Below are 22655 nucleotides of genomic sequence, written 5' to 3'. Positions count from 1 at the left end.
TCTATCCTAATGTCGTCCTGCCTAAACATGGCGGTATCCCCGCTTCTATTCAACATCGCACGCCTTTGTCACTACAGGCTCCGTTTGACAGCAGTTATTTTGTTCAGGAGTGATTGTCTAAAAGTTTAAGGTTGTTGGGCAAAGCGGGGGCATTTTCCTTTCAATTCTAATGAGAAGTGGTGTATACTTCAGTTCGCTGTGCACAAGCGTCGATTGAAGCCCGAGCTTTAGACACAGGCTTCAATGCTGCGACGTTGTTGTTGTTGTCACCCCCAGTATAAAGGCGTTTCTTGTCTAACACACCGAGATAAGCTTCCTCCGAACGCCAACAATGCTTCCCCATTACTATGAGTAACACACTGAAATGACAGCATGTAAAAACCGAAAGCAAACTATGTTTTACTGCAAACTTTACCTTTACAAACAATGATTTAAATGACATTTATATTGTGTGAGTTATCAAAACAGAAGAGCGCAAAATAAAACGGTTCATCTAAACGTGTTTTTCCTGCTACAAGAACCTCACTCTACGATTGTGTTACAACTTATTCAAATCAAGCCATCTTCAATGTTACTGTAGACGAGGATATATATGTACACTCGCCGTTCCGACAACTCTACAGCGGCGGGTTCACAACAGTATGGGTTTACATCCCCAAGCATTTAAAGTGCTGCTGCTGGCTGAAGAGTCAGAACAGGAGGATGGGCGTGGCCTTCAAGATATGGGAATAACTGACAGGTGTGCATTGCACGAAGCAGAACATTGGTCCACTCAAGCCGTCCTATGCCCAGTGCACCGTTCTAAATCAGGGCCCGTGTTGTTTGTGGAATCGGCATTGCCGTCACACGGACATTAACACAGTTGTCAATGGGTTAAAGTTGCCAGTGGCACTATTTTATAATGGGAGTGGTACCCCAAAATTCTCCCCTAGGTTGACCGATTTGGTAAAGATCGTTTAGGTATACCACAGAGTGATGGCGCTCGTCTCAGACCGGAGAGTACAGGCCTCATTCATTCCAAAGGCTCTTGTGAATGTCCATTAGTATGGCCCCTGTCCTTCAGTGCGTACATTTTTTAATGTGGTTAACAATGTGCAATTGTGTGTACCCCAATGTGTTATGCAAAGCCACCAAGAAAATGGTGCCAACCAAGGCATGATTTCCATAGTCTCTGCAGCGCCCACATTATTGTGTGGGAGTGAGGGGTTGTTTGGGCCCCCCTTGCACATTCTGCATGTTATGGACCACTTGCTCGTGCAATAGTGGGGGACGCCTCCAATGCACTTATGCTAACATTAACATAAGTGGGGCGATTGCGGGAGACACTTGGCTTCCATTTTGTGTGCCCTCGACTCCATCTTTGGACTAGGCCTCACTTTCGATAGTACAAAAAGGCTGCTCTCCCCTTTGCAGCGCCGCACACAGCGCGCTCATGGCCCCCACCTTTTCTCCCCTGTCTGAAAGCTTCACAACTCCCTTTCTCACGGATGCGCCAGGGGTAACTGAAACAAACAACTCAACGTGGAATCTCCCTCCTCCTCTGTGATCACTGTCCTGTGTGTGAACCGGCCCGAACCATGCCTTCTAGCTCATCCATCTCCAAAAACCTGCCCCTGCCCACATGGCCCCGCTGTTGGAAAATTGCTACTAATGTAACCCTGTGCCCTCCTAAGATATTCTCTTGATGTACCAAAAGTGTGACCCTGCTGTGCAGCCCACCCCACAGTGCCCCCAATAAACCCAGACCTCTGTCTCAGTATATTGTGCCCTAAAACCAACGCATGTCATTATAACTCCCCACTTGCTTTGATGTGCTAAGAACCACCCAGTGCCCCAGGTTATCACAGAGAACAAGCCCTCTAGACCTGTATTCCGTAAAAGTCCCAATGAAAGATGGTAGAATCACATGCATGCAATTTATAGGTTTTTTAGATTTATTCAAAGGTATACTAATGGTCATTGTTTATTGTATGACTAGTGGTAGTTTTTCATGCTAGCTTAGTTAGTGTCCGCCCTATCTCACTGTGACCTAACTCTCACCCCGCCTGGACACACAGATGGACCTCGTGACACTCACCCTCCTGCCAAATGAGCAGCCAACCCGGAGGAAGCAGCACCTAAAGCAATATATGTTACCGTGCTTTTTCTCCAATCCTGAACTAATGTAATCCCTTATGTAATGACGTCACTGATGTTTTTTCCCTTCATAAGTTCATGTAATTGTAATGTTTGCCAGAGCGCTCTCGAGACAGCAGAGTTCTCTGGATGCCAACTTTATATAAACTTTATCTAAATCTTGCAACCTGTCCTCCTTGTCTCATTACCCACTGGGGTGCATTGTATTTTATGGATATGCATGTGTAAATCGGGAGTGAGCCTTTACATTATCCAGGAGGCAGCAAATGTATGCAAATACCTAGTCCTCCAACTTTTCTCCCAAAACATCACAACCAAATGTCAGGTAAGACTGATAATCCAGCCACCAAAAGAACCAATGACACGCAGGCGCAGTTGAAGGCCTAGCTAGCCACAGCCCTCAACTAGCTCCTTTTACCAACCACCCGGGTGGTTGAGATGAAGCAATGCTGCTGCCCCTTCTGCTGTATGATAGGTTAGACCACATTTGTAAAGAGTATTGTTTGCCATTTTCATGTCTATTTGGAACAGACAGCAATATTGTCAGGAGTGATAAAGTTGTTCCCCCTGTGGGTAACTGCACCAGGGAGTCAGTTACCCACAGGGGGAACAACTTTATCACTCCTGACAATATTGCTGTCCGTTCCAAATAGACATGAAAATGGCAAACAATACTCTTTACAAATGTGGGATAACCTATCAAACGGCAGAAACTCAAACAAGTTTATCAGACGCTTCTGAAATGGAATCACGTTACTTTCCTGCCGCAGATTGAAAGGCAAGGAGTGCCAAGCCCTAGGAGGCAGGGTGGGTGTGCGCTCCCCTGGGCTTTTTTGAAATTTTATATGAAATTAAATGATGGTAGATCAGCCTCCAGAAATGTGTGGGGCTAATCCGCACACATTTTTCAATGCTCACTGCACGACATGCACATAGGCCTGTGTACTCTGGGTGGAACAAAGCCTATAGGCGCTGTCCCTTCATATTTTTTTGGGATATGACAATGAGGATTAACACGTGGTCTTTCAGAAGGGGGAGGGCAACACCTTCCTCCTGACATGGACAGCCCAATTAACTATCAAAGGCTCCATGGATCTTCCCTGTACTTTTGTGTAAGCACTGCAAGCACTACAGAATGGTGGCAGCAATTCATATAATTAACATCTTAATAGAGTATACTTCAAACAGGCTCACATGGGGCCTGGCTGCACAGGCTATAAAGCAAAGGAGACTGGAAACCCAAACACCCTTTTCATATGCACTGTGTCAACCTGAAGCCAGCTCTCGCCTCTCAGTATCCTGGGCAGTGACCGGTCATGTCTGGGACTATGGGCTTCATCACGAGTTGGGCGGCATCCTGGTGGTATTCCCGCCCGGATACCGCCCGTGCTAATATCGCTACCGCCAGCCAGTCTGGTTCTATTAGCGCTGGATCACCGGTTTGGCGGAATTCCCCATTCCCCATTGGACCCAATGGGGAATTTTCGGCGGGGCTACAGTCAGCGGCATTAACGCGTGGTAATAGCACCAAAAATGGGCAAATTCCTGGTGGATTTTGCCCCCAGCTCAGAGCTGGGGGTAAATACTGCCACACCTGTGATTTGGTGGACCCTTAAATGTGGCGGTAATAGCGTTACCAACGCATTTAAGGGTTACCGCCCAACTCTTGATGACCCTGTATGTTTTTACAGTAGTCACCCCCACAGGTAGATCCCATTCAGAAGGTACGAATGTGTGGATTGATAGAGACAAAGTCTGTCTTGTTGCAGCTTCAAGGAAGACCTTCAGCTTTAATCAGGAATCACAGAGAGCTCCATTAACTAGAGAGACCTTTTGATCTACAACGACTAACAAGAACTAATATGGACCCTGGCTGAAGGTACAGTCTGCCCTACAGCTTCCGCCATTGAAGGAAGGCCAAGATTTCCAAAGAGGGAAGCAAGCTCCATCCCCCAAACATCAGGGAACAGAGAGAGATATTGAGTCCAGAAAACTCTCCGGCAGGTCCAGAACCGGTACCCATCCAGCACACAGAGTGCCCGCTAGGCTCTGCAAGCAAGCTTCCTAGGTGGGAAGTGCCAGAGAGTCTCTGAACCAAACCAAAGACAAGGCTGTTGCCTGCAACATTCTGCTCAGCTTTGGGCCGTTCACCTTAAAGCATGACACAAGCCCAGTGAAGAAGCTAGGAGTGGTGCATCAACAAGCATCAACCAGCGTCTGTACACCTTAAAGGACATTTTTGAGCAGTCCAGCCCCTCGAAGTGCAACCGACCGCACCGCTGACTGTTGCCACGCTGCAGTCGCTAACGTCATCCGAGATGCCTCAACCAGTGCTTCAGACCCACCAACCAGCACTGAGACAACAATTCCTTATCCCGAGCCACCATGTAGGCCAGCATCCAGCCGTCCATTCATCCTCGCTAGCCGAACTCCTTGCCCCCTGATACCCGCGCAGCTGTCGCCTGTATTGAACGCTGTCGCAGAAGCTGCAAAGCTCCCTGAAACCGACTCTACACTTTCAAGCACAAAGATCTTTTACAAGCACAAAGTACATTGTGGTTCTGTCCAACTGGTCCTTCTCCGAAATTCTCTAATGACATTTTAAGACCCACTGCTCTCTTTGTGCTGACACCAAGTATCCTTGAACTATTGCGATTAATTACTTTACCGACTAGCCTCCTGTCAGTATCCAGAATGAATCCCTTTTCTTTCTTGAAACTATCTGTCCTGTGCATTCCTTTACAGGGTGGGTTGTATTTTGTAGTGTGCTCGAACGGTCTGTTCAATAATAATAAAGTAGATATTTTTATATAACCTTGACTGGACAGTCCCTTTTATCACTGGGTAATAATTGTATTTTCGCTGTGTTGCAACTAACCAATGATCCACAACCACAAGGAGATATGCCTGCCGTTCCTTCCACGTTATTTAAATTGGACAAGGAGGTTTATAATTTGTGTCTGTTTCCAATTTGTACGGATACCTTCTGATGTACTAGAGGTGTGGGCTTCTTGAAGGTTTAGAAACCGATATTCATCCCTGGACCACTGGTGCCCCAGAGGTTGATTCGTCACAATTGGAAAGCCTGAGATGGGCACACTTCTCTAACAAATATAAAGTAGACAAAGAGATAGGCAGGCAATGGCATCAAATGGCGATTTCAGCAGAAAGTCGTCTCCTCACTGGAAAGTCAGCTTAAATGCACTGTAGGTGTTTTTTTTAAAAATTGTAAACGGAAGCCATGACATCTCCCTACTTATGCAGCTAAAAAGTTTGACAAGGAAGCAGATAATAAAGCAGTCCTATTGTTTCAGTGTTGTGAGGTGCTTGTCAAACAGAGAATAAGACTTTCTTCAGAGTCATCAGTACATAAGTGGCCTGCATTCTGAAGACACACATGCATACACACATGCATGAAAACTTTACCTTATAAAGTCCAAAAAAGCCAAGGTCGCGTAGAACAGTTAAGGCACTAACACGAGGGCCTGTAGTGATCTCACCAGCCACCTGCAATCGGATTTTTACTATCTCCAATGGATTTGTGAAAATTACTTGGGATCCTCCAGCCTGGAATGACAAATGAAAATGGTTATTGTACAGGTGCTAGAAAAATCATGATTTAGGTCACTGTGTGACTGCTTGTTCTGATATGAGCCAATGTTTGGAATAGCCTGGAAGAGAATTCAGTATGTCAAATGTAGAAAGTTTATCGAAGATGGGCATTGACTTTGACATTGCACCCTGCTCAACATTAGATCCATGGCAAACACAACAGAAATCCAAGAAGCTAAGAAGGCACAGACGTGCTCTCTCTTATAAAACTTGGTTATCTGACAACTACAAAGCCATCGCCAACAAAGCTATACCGTACAATTTTAAATTACTACACGTCAACAGAGAAAACCAAAGAGGAGGCGCAATTGCAATGATACACAAAGAGAACATCCAAGCCGCACCACTCACTTCAACCGACGCCGAAGACCGTGAATCCCGCCTCATCAAGATGAAACTCAATGACCACACCAACATAGTCTTCACCCTGATCTACATACCAACATCCTACAGCACGAAGTTTGCGACAAAGCCATAAGACTCCATCGCCATTTAATCAACCTACCACGACAACCTAGTCATACTGTGAGACTTCAACATTTGGTTTGAAAAACAAAACAAAACCTCTGAGAACTCACGCGGCACACTCCTGAAAAAACTGCACTTCAAGCACATAGTAAATGGATCCACCCACAATGCCGAACACACCCTGGATGCAGTCTTCTAGAGAGAATGACTGCACATCTGAACCACCTGCACCAATGGTATGGAGCGAACATTACCTGATACCGTTCTACTTCAAACTACAAACCCGCCTACTAGCGGGAAAGGAAATACTCCACATCAGCTAGAAAAGAAACTGGAAGAACGTAGACCTGGAATCAACCGTACCAGACTCAAGCCCACCTAGCACCACAGAGCAAACCAAATCAACCCCAGATGTAGTGGAAAACACACTCAAGAAGGATCACTGAGTCCCTAGACTGTTTGGCACCAGCAAAACATTTCAAAGCCACACAAAAGAATCTGCCCGCAAAATGGTTCATAGAAGAGCTGAAAGAACTCAAAAAAACAAACCGCAGAATGGAAAAAATGTGGAGAGGACAGTAAAACCGACAGGATAAAATAAAATACCAAAGACAGCTCAGACTATACAAGTCAACAGTACAAAAGTAGAAACAATCCAACAGACCATCAACACAACCTGTGGTAATACAATCACAACCAATGAACAAACAACGGGCGAACCAGTGACTAAACCAATGCTCACCTGCCTAGAGCCAATCGCCAAAGAAATCTTCTCCACACTGATCAAGGACACCAACCTTGCAGGATGTCAAGGGGTCCCCTGCCCACCAGATGCCCCCCAGACATCTTCAAAGAAATCCTGAGCCACAGAACCCCAGTGACACTTCCGGAATCTAATGAACTTGTCACTCAAAACAGGAATTATATCAACCGCCTTGACATAAGCATACATCAAACCACTGTTAAAAACAGGAACCAGAAAGTGCACAAGGTCCAGGCAACTACAGACCGTTATCCAACTCGCCATACCAAGCGAAGATCCTGGAGAAACGTGTATACAAGATCCTATTTAAATAAATGAAAACAAACTGAATACTGGACGGGTCACAAGTTAGCTTAAGACAAAAAAGAGGGACAGTATCAGGGCTCCTATCGATATGGGACGACCTGAGAATAAATGCAGACAACAGCGCCCAATCGGCCCTCATACTATTGGACATGTCTGCGTCTTTTAACACAATAGGCCACACAAAAAAATAAAAAGACTAATGGAATGTGGCATACAAAAATCTGCACTAAGGTAGCTTACCCCATTCCTCAAAAATCGTACAGAAATAACCTACTTATCCCCGTTCACCTCAAACACCAAAAACATCTCCTGAGGAGTTCCACAGGGATCTGGTCTCTCACCCTGCTTTTCAACATCTACATGTGCCCCCTGATGAAAACCATTCGAAGCCACGGACTAACCGCCTAAAACTATGCAGACGACACCCAACTGATTGTGAAAACGACCACGACCCAGGAACAAAATAACTGCATCAACAACTGCCTTCCAGACATCTACACCTGGATGACAAACAACCTCAAACTTAACCTGGCAAAAACTGAAATAATGTTCTCACCTACAGAAAACAACGCCACCAACCCACAACTGGACAGGCCGGCTGGTATGGGAACACAACCGGAGACTTCCAATGTAGTAAATAACTTAGGAATACTCATGGACAACAGACTATCCCTGGAACTGCAAGTTCACGTAATCACTAGAAAGTGCTTCCATCTCCCAGGACTACTCAGAGGACTGCTCCCATACCTCTCCTTCCCTCACAGAACCATTACATGCCAGATAATAACAGGAATATACTATCCAAACAGCCTATACCTAGGAATGCTGGAAAGACTCACCAAGAAACTCCAAAACACTGCAGCCAGGATTCTACCAAGATTCAACAGAAGAGACCACATCACTCCAGCTTTGAAAAGCCTTCACTGGCTACTGGAAAAAAAACACATCAAATTCAAAGCCCTCTGCATCACCTAGAAAGCCTTACACAGACAAGGAGCCATATTCCTCCAAGCCAATATCAGCCAAGAAGGGACCCAAGGTCAAGTGACAACCTACAAATGGAGAAAACAGTACAAAAAAAGGAAATTCAGCATTCTCATGCCTAATTGCTAACCTTTGCAACACCATGCCCAAAGAAATTAGAACCACAGAATACCACATCACCCTGAGGAAATGACTCAAAACAAGGGGGGCTGATAGGATTCTGGTGTACAGGGTTGTATCCCTCTGGGAAGTACCAGGCTGTAGCAGCAGGGAATTCTAATATCTGTAGTGTAGAGCCAAGCAAGGATCCAACTGTGGTGCCCCAATTTTCAATGTCAGCCCTTAATAGAGAGCGGGGGGGGGGGCATTTGGGGGAGGGCGGGCGGGCGGTGATTATCAACAGTGTGGCACTCCAAAGTCAGGCATGGGTAGCCCGGGTGCAGCCCCTCTGGAGCCCCAGTCTCCACTTAGATATGGAAACAAAAAGGAAGGATGGCAGGTGCGCTACTCTAGTGCCCCTGCAATCCTTCCTTTTTGTTTGTGTGTGTGTGTGTGTATATATATATATATATATATTTCTTTTTTTATTCCACTGAAAAAACGTTGTTAAAGGGACGTTATGGTTAAGTTGCACTAACAAAAACCCAATGAAATTTATCGAAAACCTTTGTTAAAGGGACGTTATGGTTACAAGTAAAATCAAAAACCTCAGAAATTCGCCAATTATGGTACGCTAGACATCAACGATGACATCACATAAAAATGATTGTGATAAAAAGTCTCTAAAAGGGGTTGTGTTTATAATGTTAGAATCGGGAGATCTATCATGAACTACTTTATGTATTAAAGAATGTACTCATCTCAACAAAACATAATATTGGAGTGCTGTTAATATAGGAACATAATCATACACACACAGGTAATTGCTGCAGCATGCACTACAGAAGTACAATATTTTTAATTTCGTAACTTTAGATAGTAAAATAATGAATGGTACCTTACACATCAAAACATACAATGCATACAAACCTGAGGCACATACAAGGAAACTTAAGTAATAAGGAAAGAAACAACACCATTGAAAAATGACAGTAACATTAGACTTTAGCATTAAGTACACAAATGATTTGTGTGTTGGAGGCATGCTTAAAATTGTCTATCAGTGAACAAAATCCTGTGTCCTACATATTTCAGTAAACAAAAAGAAGTGGGCCAGATATGTGATGTCATCAATGACATTTGTGATGTCATCTTTAATGTCCTGGGTGTTAGTCTTAGCAATGCACGGAGGTGGGGCAAATTCTGGTTGGTTAGCATGCCATAACTGCTGAATTTTGAGATTTTACTTGTAACCATAATATCCCTTTAACAAAGTTACTTTCACTGAATTTCATGGGTTTTTACTAGTGCACCTTTAATCTGCTACAAGTCCTTTATATTATGTTCCTTTGACCCCCAATAAGATTGCACGGACGTCAGGCAGCATTTACAAGGCTCAGAATCATAGGGGAGAGCCAAAAAGGATGCACCCATCACCCAACAAACAGATGTATAATCACAACTAATGTTTACAACATGCAAATATACATATTTGTAGAAACACGTTGAAAAATATTATCATTTAGCACACATTACAATGGAATGCACCAATCACAAACCATAACTACACTTCATATAATCTCCTCACTACAGCTCTGCATTCAGATTGAGAAACACCAAGTGCTTATTGAAATACACATTTTTACTAAACAGTAAGTGCATTGTATTTATTTCTCTATTAGCTTTTATTATATAAACATGTGTTATAATGTTAATGTTAAAGGACATTTGTACCACGCACTATCACCACCGGAGTGGTCCCCTGGCACTCTGGCGGCTATGAAAAAGGAGGGGAGGTTGAGTTAGTGGGAGGAAGCAGGAAATGTGCAAGAGAGCAGTGATGTGCTGTTGGTGGCCTCAGCCCGGTGGGTCCCTAGGCTGGGCCTGGGGTGTTTGCGGCCGGTAATCATCGTGTACGGTTGTGCGAGTCTATGTGTCTTTTTTGTTTTGTTGTTGCAATGTAGCGAAGTTTGTGCGGTTTGTTGTGCTGTAGGTTTTGGTTGTGTTGGTTAGGAATTAGAGAGGTGTATGTAGATGGGAAATTTGTTAGTTGAGTTGGTTAGTTGGCATCTCCATCCTGAGTTCAGACGCTGGGCTTGTGTAGTCTCACCCGATGCGCCTTCCCTGATCTGGGTCCCTCTGACATTCAAGGTACCTTACTCCTCTGGTCCCCACCTCTATCAGGCTCTCTCATAGCCCCACCTGTACTCCCTTCATACTCCTGTGGCCAGTGCAATTGCCAATGTCAACAAGGCAGTGTGCTAATTGCCAATATCTCGGGAATTCCACACCACTGTGGTACCTGGTGGTAACTAAGGGGCAGGTGGAGTAGTCGAATCTATATCCGTGCATGTCGCCTGAGTTCCTGTCTAACCGGTGTCACCGTCCAGGTTCCGTGGGAGCTTCCCTGTCATTTCTGGGGTTATCTATGTCCTTTCCAGTTTAGTCATCCTTTTCTCTGTTTCGGTTTTCAGTTTGAGTCAGTGGTGTTGAAGAGCCAGGTTTTTAGTGATTTCCTGAATTGTAGGTGATCTTCCGTGTTTCTGATTTCTTTTGGGATGATGTTCCAAGTTTTTGCGGCTAAGTGGTAGAAAGAGGTGCCTCCAAGTTTTTTCTTAAGGTATGGTTTGATTTCCAGGCGGACTTCGTAGCTTGATCGGAGGTGTCTTGTTGGTTTGTAGATTGTTATTTTCTCTTGTACGAATTCTGCTCCTTGTCCACTGATTGCCCTGTGCGTTATGCACATTGTTTTGAAGGTGATGGGATGTTTAACTGGGAGCCAGTGTAGTGGTTTTAGGGCAGGAGAGATGTGGTCTCTTCTGTATAGTTTGAGGAGTAGTCTTGCTGCTGCATTTTGGATCCATTGCAGTTTATTCAGGTAGTGTTCTAATATTCCGAGGTAGAGGCTGTTTGCATAGTCGATTCTTGACATGATTAGGGCGACGATAGTGAGTGTTTTGTGCGTGAAGGAGAGGAAAGGTAGAATTCTTCTTGCCGTGTGGAGGAGGAAAAACATTTCTTCACTGTTGCATTTATTTGTGGTTCTAAGGTTAGGGTGTGTCCATTAGGACTCCCAGATTTTTTACTACCTTCGATGGTGTTGGAGCGTTTCCCATTTCCGTAGGCCATGGGATGGTGGTTTCGTTCTCTTGGTCTTTGGATACGATCATGATTTCTGTTTTTCCTGGGTTGATTTTTAGGTTGTTTGCATTCATCCAAATGAAGACTTTTTTTAGGCAGTCGATTAGGGCTGAATGATTGGAATCAGTGTCTTTGATTTTGTAGATGATTTGAGCATCATCTGCAAAGTTGTAGCATGTAATGTTGTATTTTTTGAAGATTCTGATGACCGGAGTCTAGTAGATGTTGAAATATAGTGGAGATAATGGAGGATACTTGTAGCTCTCCACAATCGTTAACTCGTGGAGTGGAATTGAATGGTTTAATCCATACGGTTTCTGTTCTTTCTGCTAGGAATGATTTGGTCCGAAGTAGGGCTGTATCTGTTATGCCTATGTCTTCTAGTCTTTGGGTTAGGGTGTCGTGGCTCACTGTGTCAAAGGCTGCGGAGAGGTCGAGCAGAATAAGGGCTGAGGTAGTGTTTGAGTCTGCGTTATTTTTGAGGTCGTCCCAGATGGATAGTGTTGTTTCCATTCCTCTTGCTGGTCTGAAACCGACTTGGCCTTGGTCTAGCAGGTGGTGTTTTTCTGTGTGTTCTTGGGTTAGTTTATATACGTAGGTTTCTAGAAGTCTTGCCGGGTAGGGGATGTTAGAGATCGGCCTGTAGTTGGAGAAGTCTTCTACGTTGCCACTTGTGTTTTTTAAGAGTGGCTTGATATATGCTGATTTGAAGATCCTCGGTACAGTCCCTGTTAGTGATAGATTTAGAAGGTTTCTGTAGTGTTCTGCTGGCGTTCCTTGCATGAGGATTGATTTGTAGATGTCTGGGGGACATGGGTCCATGGGTGATCCAGCTTTCTTGTTTCGTTTTACCAGCATTGAGAATGCCTCTGCTGATATTTCAGGAAAGCTTTGGAATTTGTGCTGTGGTTCCGTGTTAGGTTCATTAGGTTCTATGTTGTGGTTGGTTGGTCTCTTTTGTATGGTTTGTCGAATGTCATTGATTTTTTTTTAAGTGGTCTGCCAGGTCGTTGCATAGTTTTTCTGAGGGGTTTGGGGTGTTATCGCAGCCTGGTGGGTTTCTCATTTCTTTAATGATGCTAAACAATTCTTTTTGTGTGTTGGCGGCATTGGTGATTCTGTCATCGTAATGTCTTCTCTTCGCCTTTTGAATTTCCTTCTTGTATGCGCAGATTTGTTTCTGGAACAGTGTTTTTGTTTTTGGGTTGTACTCTTTCCTCTGTTCCTGTTCCATCTTTTTGTTTTCCTTTTTCATGGTGCTTAGTAGTGGGGCGAACCATTTAGCCATTGCTCTTTTTTTTGATGGGGTGAATGGTTTTTCTGGGGCGATCTTGTCTATTGTATCTGCAGTCTATTTGCGTAGTATCTCCACTTTCCCGTCTAGGTCAGCTAGCTCTAGTTCTGTAGTTGAGGGTTTGGTTAATTCCAGTTGTTCGAATAGGTTGCTTTCTTTGACTTGTTTCCAGTTTCTCCTTGTGGTGGTTGTGAGTTTCGGGGGTTGGATGCAGACTTGAGTAGGCAGAGTAATCACGAATGGGATGATGAGATGGTCGCTCCACAGTATTTGTATTGGTGGTGCCGTGGTGATGAGACAGAAGCACTTTTATTTCTCACAGAAATGGCAAGCACACAAGTAGTTAGAGAACTTCCCAAAAGAAGAAATGAGCGACGATAACATCTCCAATGGTATACAATACATATTTTAATGTAAACAAAGTATTTTGTACACACCGTCCTAAAATAATAATTTCTATTTTTAATGAAGAAACCACGCCCCAGTTTAATTATACACAATCCCAAGAAACAGAAGTCCTATCCCCAACTGTAAATCAAACCATGAACTGTATGGAGGAATGGTTTTAAGGAACCTTTACAGTATGTCAAAAATCATGTCGTTAAAAATGTTCCCTGTCACTGTCCTTGCACCTGTCTCCTATGTCCCCAGAAATCATCCCCATCAAATTCTGAACATTTTAATCAAAGACGCTCTGATGAAACCTCACTCCCTTCCTCCCCTCATGATTATTGTAGACAAATTCCTAATCCTCCCATTTATGTTTCCCATTTCGATACCCCATCTCTTTCTTGAATAAATATATGTTTTGTAGTATAAATGTTTTGTTTATTGTTGTATGATATTTCCTACTTGTTTTTAAAACTACCATTATGAGTCTGCAGAAACTACGATTGTCCAGGGTGTCCGGACTCAAAATGAAGGTGCCCGCAGACAGGCACAATGTCCGGTTGCGCATGACACAGTTTTAAATAGTCCGTTGACACTGCAACCGTTCTTTGGAAACCTAGCGCAGGTGCACGGCGATTCCTGCCTGATAAGTGTCTGCGGACGACATCATGTGACCATGCAGCGTGACAGGGCTGTCGGCAAACTGTGTCCGTGGATAGTTTAAAAGTGCTTTTCCAGCCAATCTAGGGTGTTTCAAGCAGAAACGTTACCCTTCCACAGCTCACAAAGCCATTCATGGTTGATCTGGCAACATTTTACAACTTTCCTACGTCTATTTTCAACTCGGTAGTCCGCAGACAGCATGACTGTCTGCGGACGGTCCATCTGAAGCGACCCACCCATTATTTTTCCTCATTCTCAATCTGGCTATTGTAAGGAACTCATGGTGGCAACAGTAACGACAGACACTAGTGATCACAGTTCAAGGGTGTTTATTAAACTGTATGCACTGGCGAGAAAAACACCTAATGTAAACCTAAAGCTAAAATGGGAGCAAGCTACAACCATCAAATATTAAGGACGTCCTAGTAGCGTCTTGCCAAATAAAAAGGGCCTATATTAAAAAAGAAAAATAATAACTATTGCCGATCGTTATCACTAAGTTACAAAAAGAGCGTGGGATAATTTTCACCAGAAAAGAAAGAAGTGTTCTCAAAATGATAAGTCAGGATGGTAAGGCTGGGTCTCCCTTCCCCACGTTTTAAACATGGAACAAGGCACAACGCCTGAGCACAGCACACCCCCGGGCCTCTGCAGCATGAGGCTCACAAGTCCATTCAATGATACCAGAACCTTCAAGGGCCAAGTCTCTTTTCTACAAAGTCTCTTGCTTTAGAAGGCCTGCTGGATCAAAACAACAAACAAACAAAAGTTATTTCAGTGATCTTGCACCTTGGGCAATTGCTCTTCGCCCATAGGATTTCCCTCCGCCGGGCTCGGATTCTCCTCGCAAAGTGGGCCTCCCTCCGTCGGGTTCACTACGGCCCATTCAAGAGCCTTTATGACTTTTTAAACAAACATTACTGTGGACAACCTTCAGCCAGTTTCCCTCTTGTCGACAAAATGTTCACAGGTATAATACTCTTCACCCCAAATCGTAGGCATCCCTCAGCCGGGTTCATGTTATATACAGTTCACTTTGCTTTATCTCAATGCGGGATTCACTCTCAGTAGCTTTCCCCTTAGCATCCCTCCTTCAGGTTCACATAGCCATCTTTAACACAGTTCATGAATATCTATCACATTTCATGATTTGTTCATTTTCATCAGAAAGCGTGGGTTCCCTTCTCCTAGCTTTCTTTCGGCATCCCTCCGTCGGGTTCACATTTGCCTCATTCCACAGTTCACAATATTATCAGAAAGCGCGGTTCCCTTCCCCTAGCTTTCTCTCGGCAATAGGTCAGAGATCATCGATTGTACAAGGGATTTGACGTGAACCTTGTAGGACCACTCTGACACCGTACGCCACCCTTTCCAAGGGCCTTCTGGTACTTTAAGTTTCAACACAAAAAAGGGGGCCAGCGAGAGTCCTTCCAATGAGCACTCCTGCGGCACCTGACCACTCGGCAGCTGGCCCTTGTCTGGCCTTTCCCAAAAGTTCAAAAACACACACAAGTTCTTTCTTCTCAAGTTCCTTGCGTTCAACAAACCTAAACCAGACAACTAAAAAAGATAATGATTCTCTTGCAAAAACTAAAAGTAAAAACAAATGTACAAAGAAAAGCAGATCTATTAACAAACCTAACCCTCTATCTACCAGTGTTCACGTAGTCACGGTAAAGCAATCCAAAAAAGTTATGTTACAGCAAATGTTCAACCGTAAAGGTCTTCACAATCTTATAAAAACAGCTGAAAAGTCACCATCTACCCTTAAAAACTACTGCAGGAGACTAATCCTGCAAGCTCTAATGGACCGCGCTTTTCTTCTAAAGAGAAAAATGTTGTATTAATTTTAAACAGAATGAAACCACTAACTAAATTAATAAATTACAAAAACTACTTCTAAGCATGCACAGTGTCAATGTACAAAACTTTCAAACTTCTGCAATGGTGAATTGATTCACACAAGCAGCACAGAACCATATTTCAGTGAAGAAGCTTATAAATAAAAACAACAAAAAACAACTGCCATAGACAATAATGGTCGACGGTATGACATGGTGGAACACACCATTATGGCAAAAGAAACCCCTATAGACAAAACATCCCCAACAACCTTTGAAGCAAATACCCCTTTCACCCAAACAACCATCCAGTGTACAAGTGGACATGCAGCTCAATGTGTAATGTAAGCCAACAATCCTTTAAATCTTTACAGCAATTCCTTAATCACTATGTGAAACTAAAAAACAAAAGTAAAATGAAAAGTTTACAAACCATAGATCCTGTCCAGTGGTCTTGTCCACACTAGTGTGCAAGGACATTCATTAGCCTGCATTTTAGGATCCGCTTGCAAAAGCACTTTCCACCATCTTGTGCATCGACTACACAATGCAAAAAGTCCTGCTCTACAACTGCAAAATTTAAATAACATTCTCCTACATGGCAAAGCCAGAGAACTGGTTCAAGAAAAGGAGCACTTCCAACGTAAATACTTTGAAACTGAAATTGACTTCGGAAATTCTACACCTTCAGGAAAACATTACTGAAAACCTCAAACACCAACGTCTTAATAAAGACATACAAGAAAGAAATAGCTAAGTTTAAAAAATACATCTGCTGAAATACCAGTCTAAATATGTGTCTGTTCTAGCAGAATGTTTTATAAAAAGCATAAAAATAGTAAATTTAGTCTACAAAATAGAAGACTATGAAGAATTCCAATTGTTCAATTAGCTTTATGTGTAACAGCAGAAACTAAATACAAAATAACTGACCCCTCACCAGTTTGCACATACTGCAACACAAAGCTTGACAATAACCAAATGCCATCACGTGCTATCACTAATAACTAATATTTCCACTTCCGAAAGCTCTCCAACAACTTAACTTGTACGAGAGCATTATAATACAAACAGTGCACCCATTTCAAGCTGTAATACACTTTCAACTGAAATCAGCCACATTTTTTCTTCCATTCGAGTTACTTAAGGGCATCTGTGGCAAAGTAGTATATTTGCCATTAGTTCTAAAAGCAAATGTAAAACTCTAGGACTACAACGACCAATAGATCAATCTTTGATTATACTAGTTAATGGTGTGCGAACAAAAGACAAACTAATTTGGCAACTAGAACACAAAGTTAGACAAGCCCTACAAAATCTACAAGAAAACATTGACTAGTACAAAGATATAAACAGGAAAAATTAAGAGAAACCACCCAAATTATTCAAGACTCACCAGCAACTGGCCAATTTGAATGTGTAGATCCTGTTACTGCAGCGAGCATTTTAGACCAGTATACAATTTGTCCACTACACTCCAAAGACACCATTGACAATACATTAGAAACATATCAAATGCATCAAGCAAAAGGATCCCCAATGAGTATATGGGAAAAAAGTGTAGAAGCACAATCTTTTCCTCTACTCTTTCCCAGTGGAGAAGGAGGAAGTGCTACGCTCACCTGGTATCCACGGGGATGCCACCCAGCCCTGGTTCGATGATTTGCACTCTGGAACCCTCTTCCGGTCCCCTGGTAAGGCCTCTGGTTAAAGATGGGTCTGCAATATAGGAGAGCTGGATTCAATACCAGAATGTCGTTATGTTTTCCCACCTCCCTTGGCCTCAACTCCTTCCTCCCCCTTGGGCCTTCTCCTCACCTTAATATTGTAAAAGGTGGATTTTCCGTGCTGCTCCTCGTGGCAGGAGTTCGTAGATGTGGGGGGCGAGCAGCGGCCAAGTTACTTCACTGGTGCAAGCCCCCCTGTGGGAATCCAGGCCTGCTGCGACTCCGTAGGTTTGCTGCTTTACAGTCTTTATATGCAGTTCTTATGTTTCTCTTAGTTCAAATAACAAAGTCTTGATTCTTTCCTTTTAGGTATGGAAAGGTATTTTGTTGTTGTCATGCAGTTTGAAGATGAGCATGGGCCGGTAGGTGAAAGTGCGGTGTGCGCGATGCTGTCCGGTGAGTAATGCGCGGTGCTGTTTCCCCTTTTATATTGCTAACCTGTGTCTTTTCTCTCCTTGCAGGTTGTGATGTTCCTCGCTGAGTGCCGTAATGTTCCAGCAATGATTCTGACCAGGCGATAACTACCCAGGTAAGAATTGTGTGGCTTTCTTCATTCGGGAAGAAACGCGAGTAAACGCTTTCTAATGCTGTCTTTCTTTCTCCTCTTTCCGGTTATGGTATTCCAGGATGCATGCGGTGTCGGATGATGGAGTTCATACTTTCAGGTGAGTGGAACTGAAGTCAGCGATGGATTGAAGACAGGATACTGTTCCAGGTAAGTTTCGTAGTGTTCTTTCTCTCTCTGCAGGTCCTTGGTTTCAGGTAAGCTGGCATCAAAGAACTGGACACAGTGAGCGTTACGCTGCCCACAGCAGAATAACGCGAAGCATGTTCTGCTGTTTGGGTGTGGTTCAAATAGTCTCAGGTAAAGCAGTCCAGGTAAAACAGTCCCAGGCCTGCCACACCCAAAGTAGTCCAGGTCAAGTAGTCCCAGGCCTGCCACACTCAAAAGACTAGACCGCATAGCTCAGTTCCTTGTAACTGAGCTATGTGTGTGCCTCCATGTTGGCTGAACCCCCCCTCCCCCAAGTTAAATAGTCTCAAGTAAATACTCCCATTCTAATGCTGGTCTTCATGATGGTTATGAGCCTGGCGCCAAAGGCGCCAGCACTGACTCCAAGAGAGTCTTGGATGAGGTTTTAAGGGTTTTAAGGAATTTGACCTGGCCCTAACTGGAAGGCTGACTTGCCAGTGAGGGCCAGGGGCCAGGGTCATGACAGGAAGATATGATAAAAGGTCCACACAAATTAGTGCATCAGAATATTGCTCTTTAAGAATTTATTCTGAAGACCCCAGATTCAGACAAAATGTCGAATACATTTTCAACCTCCTCTTCCAAAGTGAACTAGCAACTGTAGGTCATGGAGTTGTACACACATTAAACACAGGCTCTAACTTTTTAAATATATCCGCTACCCAACTGGTTAAAAAAATAAAAGACAAAGATGAAGTTTTGCAGTCAAGTATCACAAATCTCTTGGCAAACATGCGTGGTACAAATGAATACTGTTTCCGACGTCACACTGATCTACGTTGCATGCTAAGGAACCTAGGCCCACCCACATGGTTTGTTACTTTAAGTTGTGCAGAGTATACATGGGATGACTTGAACAACTTCTTAAGCACTGCAAACCAAAATAAAGACGGAATGGATATAAAAACACCAAGAGAACTCTGTCAATTTATCAAGGTACTTTCACCATCGCTTCATTGCCATGCTGAATTTTATCCACAATAAAACTACCCCTCCGCTCGGAGAAGTGCAACACTTCCTTTGGAGAAAAGAATATCAATCCAGAGGAGCACCATACATCCACATGCTTGTGTGGATAAAATATGCTCCTACATTTGGCCGTGAATTTATCGCCAGTGATTTACAGTTTATTATAAAAATGCATTACCTCCGACATCCCTTCAGAAACCACAGATAGATAATTACCTGCATAAACAAGTCTTACGCTTACAAAAACATAAGTGTGGGAAATACTGCCAACGTAGATATAAAAACAAAAGGCTCAATATTACACCAAATGTTGCCTTGTCTTCTTTAGGCCAGTTTGCAATAAAGGACAAGTAAATAGCTTGATGTCTTCTGTTAGACACAGCTTAAAAGGCAAATACTCTAAAAATACATTCAACATTAAGAGGGACGAAGCATCCAAGTACATCAATGATTACAATGCAATCATTGCCCTCCTGTGGAATGCAAACATAGACAGAGAATACATTGCAGACAATTCCAGTACAGTTGCGAGATATGCCACAGCCTATCTTACCAAAGCTGAGAAAACAGAGCTAAAAGACCTCTGCGACGACATGTCATCTGACAAAACACGATCACAAAAATGTTACCCCTTCGGTATAACAATGCTCTCCCATAGAGAACACAGGTGCTACAACGCTGCAGACCGCTTAACAGGTATAGCCTTATATGGCAAATCTGGACGTATTGTCTGGCTGAACCTTGGAACAGCTTCATCCCGAAAACGAGTACTAAAATCCTACCAAGAGATAGAAAACAGCCTCACATGATCTCAACAGCCAGGGCATTTTAAAGAAACAATTTAATTGGCACATACTACCCTAACAGAAGTACTGCTTTGGAAAACATGGGTCTGTACGACATTGCACAAAACTGCGCCTACAAAAACAATGTCACACCAAATGACACAACTGGCAAATATTCAGTCTCAATTTGTGAAGGAAGCCTACTGAAACTCACCAAAAGCAGTCTAATCATTAAAATATATAATTTAGATCTCCACAACATAGAGAACTGTATTACCTGGCCCTACTCCCAACTTTTTAAATCTTGGAGAAAAAAAATAATTATTGGGTGACTATGACTCATTTGAATCTGCATTCAAAGCATTCAAAGCAAATGAAAGCAGTATAACAAATGACAATTTCAAACAATACAAACAAATGTTGGACAATTAACACCCACAAGAGGAAGAAATTGAAGCTCAGCTAGACAAAGACACTACTGAGGGCAGTCGACTTTCCCTTACACAAGTACCACTTGGAGACCCACCCATTCTAAATGAAGCAGAAATAGCCATGACTGAAGTAGAAAATACCATGTATCAATATAAACAATCTGAGGCAGCCTTGTCAGTGCTTGAATCACAGCTAAATGATGAATAACTCGCCATTTATCTAGAAGGCACTCAAGAAATTAAACATGGTTTTAAACATGAAAGTAAAACATCTAGCTGTAAAAATGATAAGCCTCTGCTCCTGTATGTATGTGGTGAAGCTGGTACGGGTAAAACATTCTTAATTAAAACAATCAGCACATTTCGACAAAACTTAAACAATAACCTTTCGGCTGTAGTAGCAGCCCCCACAGGTTTAGCTGCCTACAACATAGGAGGTGTAACTTTACACTGACTACTGCTCCTCCCTGTAGAGCACCAAAACAAATTTGAATACTGCAAATTATCAGCAGAAGCTGCTACTGAAGTACAGAGAATTCTAAAACAAACGAAAGTGCTCCTGACTGATGAAGTAAGCATGGTTTCTAACCTAATGTTGGCTTGAAGTCATCTCAGAATATAATAGTAACAGGGACTGAGGCTACCCCACCTGTATGGCTCTGGCTGGGTATGGATTCAACACACTTTATACAGATCCCTGTGGGTAATCTGTGTATCAGAGAACACCCAGGTTGCTTTTCATACAATAACAATTTTATTCATGTGACTAATAAAAATAGCATTACAGAGCTTTCATCCGAAACCTTTTGTTTGCCCGTAATTACTGGGTAGTAATACACTGTTCATGGCATGTCATCTTAACCTAACACAATTGAAATTGGCATACAGTTTATCCAGTGTGGGTTAGTACATCTGGTGACTTTCAAATGTGGTATGACTGTCTTCACATTCATCTAGTCGACACTCAGTGGCGTTTCTGGCAGCCTGTGGGTAGCTAGTCTTCAGGTGCCGTCTTCAGGACAAGTGTGGAGGACTTGGTAGTGTCCGCACTGTGTCACACTGGTGGGACATCTAAAGTTAAGGAGGTACAAATTAGAGACTGGGTGTATCTCTGCAGGGACCAAAGTGCCTGGAAGGTGTGCTGGGCTGTATCCTACCGGAGGAATTTCTTTGCAGAGTCACAGGTAGTGAAGAAACTGTGTGAGTCCTTCGCTTCAAGCGCCTTCTGTGTGCTTTAGTTGAATATGATCCTGTGTATCTAGGATTGGGTCCGCAGCATGCTAGTTGTGGGACAAGATAGTAAATATCTGGTGAAGTATTTTTTTAAAACAAGTGTCTTGCACTGGCATTTATAGTGCTAGATTCACCAATACTGGCCATGGTCTGTGCCTATTATGTGGGCTATGGTGCAGTGCTCAGGCCCAGCTAGAAACTCTGTTGCCAAGTACTTTGCTGGTGCTGGATGCCCAGTGAGCGGTAGGATGTTTCATAACATGATCCATGCACTCTGTGACCCACTTGGAGATCAGTGTGGTCGGCGTGTGGGCAGGGAAGTGTCTTAACGTGTGCCCTTATGGTGCCAAATGCGATCGTGTGGGAGCCTGTAGGGGTGCTATAGGCGGCGGATGGAGTCTTACTTATTTAAAAAGGGTATGGTTGCCGTGCGAATCGTGAGTCGCGTATGGGAGCCGAAATGGGTGCTCTCAACGAGTTGGGGGGGAGGGAGTGTAATTCATTGGGATTGAAAAAGGGTTGCCGTATACTACGTTAGCCCCCGAGAGTGGCAGTATCACGCTTACCTGTCCACGTTGCTGCAGATCGCCAGAGAAATGGCACTGTCAGCTGCTTCGCGCATGCGTGTTAGTTATGTATACTCGTCATTCAAAGGCGTGCGTCTCTGTCTGAAGCGTGCATGTGCGCATGATCAGTGTCTATGCGGCTCTAAATGGGGATTAGTGTCTAAGGAGGACGCACTCCTTTGAATGACAAGTATACATAACTAACACGCCATAGCCAGTATTGGAGACTCTAGCACTATAAATGCAAGACACATGTTTTAACAAAATACTTCACCAGATATTTACTATCTTGTCCCACAACCAGCATACTGAGGACCAAATCCTAGATACACAGGATCAAATTCAACTAAAGCGCACAGAAGGCGCTTGAAGCGAAGGACTCACACAGTTTCCTCACTACCTGTGACTCTGCAAAGAAATTCCTAAGGTAGGATACAGCCCAGCACACCTTCCAGGCACTTTGGTCCCTGCAGAGATACACCCAGTCTCTAAT

The 22655-nt window shown here is 43.4% G+C and overlaps 1 protein-coding gene across 2 annotated transcripts in view; it reads right to left on the bottom strand.

Moving 5' to 3' along the window:
- Positions 1–22655, bottom strand: part of SLC25A13 (solute carrier family 25 member 13) — a 1524563-nt gene that overhangs the window by 179810 nt on the left and 1322098 nt on the right. For both annotated transcript variants that reach the window (XM_069648547.1, XM_069648546.1), the window contains exon 14: positions 5563–5703. In XM_069648547.1, the coding sequence (XP_069504648.1) occupies positions 5563–5703 (141 nt within the window). The remainder of the gene's footprint in view (positions 1–5562; positions 5704–22655) is intronic.

This window comes from Ambystoma mexicanum, chromosome 2q, assembly GCF_040938575.1.
Source record: "Ambystoma mexicanum isolate Mex_15411 chromosome 2q, UKY_AmexF1_1, whole genome shotgun sequence".
In the NCBI taxonomy this organism is placed as follows: Eukaryota; Metazoa; Chordata; class Amphibia; order Caudata; family Ambystomatidae; genus Ambystoma; species Ambystoma mexicanum.
The sequence above is the reverse complement of the archived record's forward strand: the minus strand, read 5'-3'. Positions and strand labels throughout refer to the sequence as shown.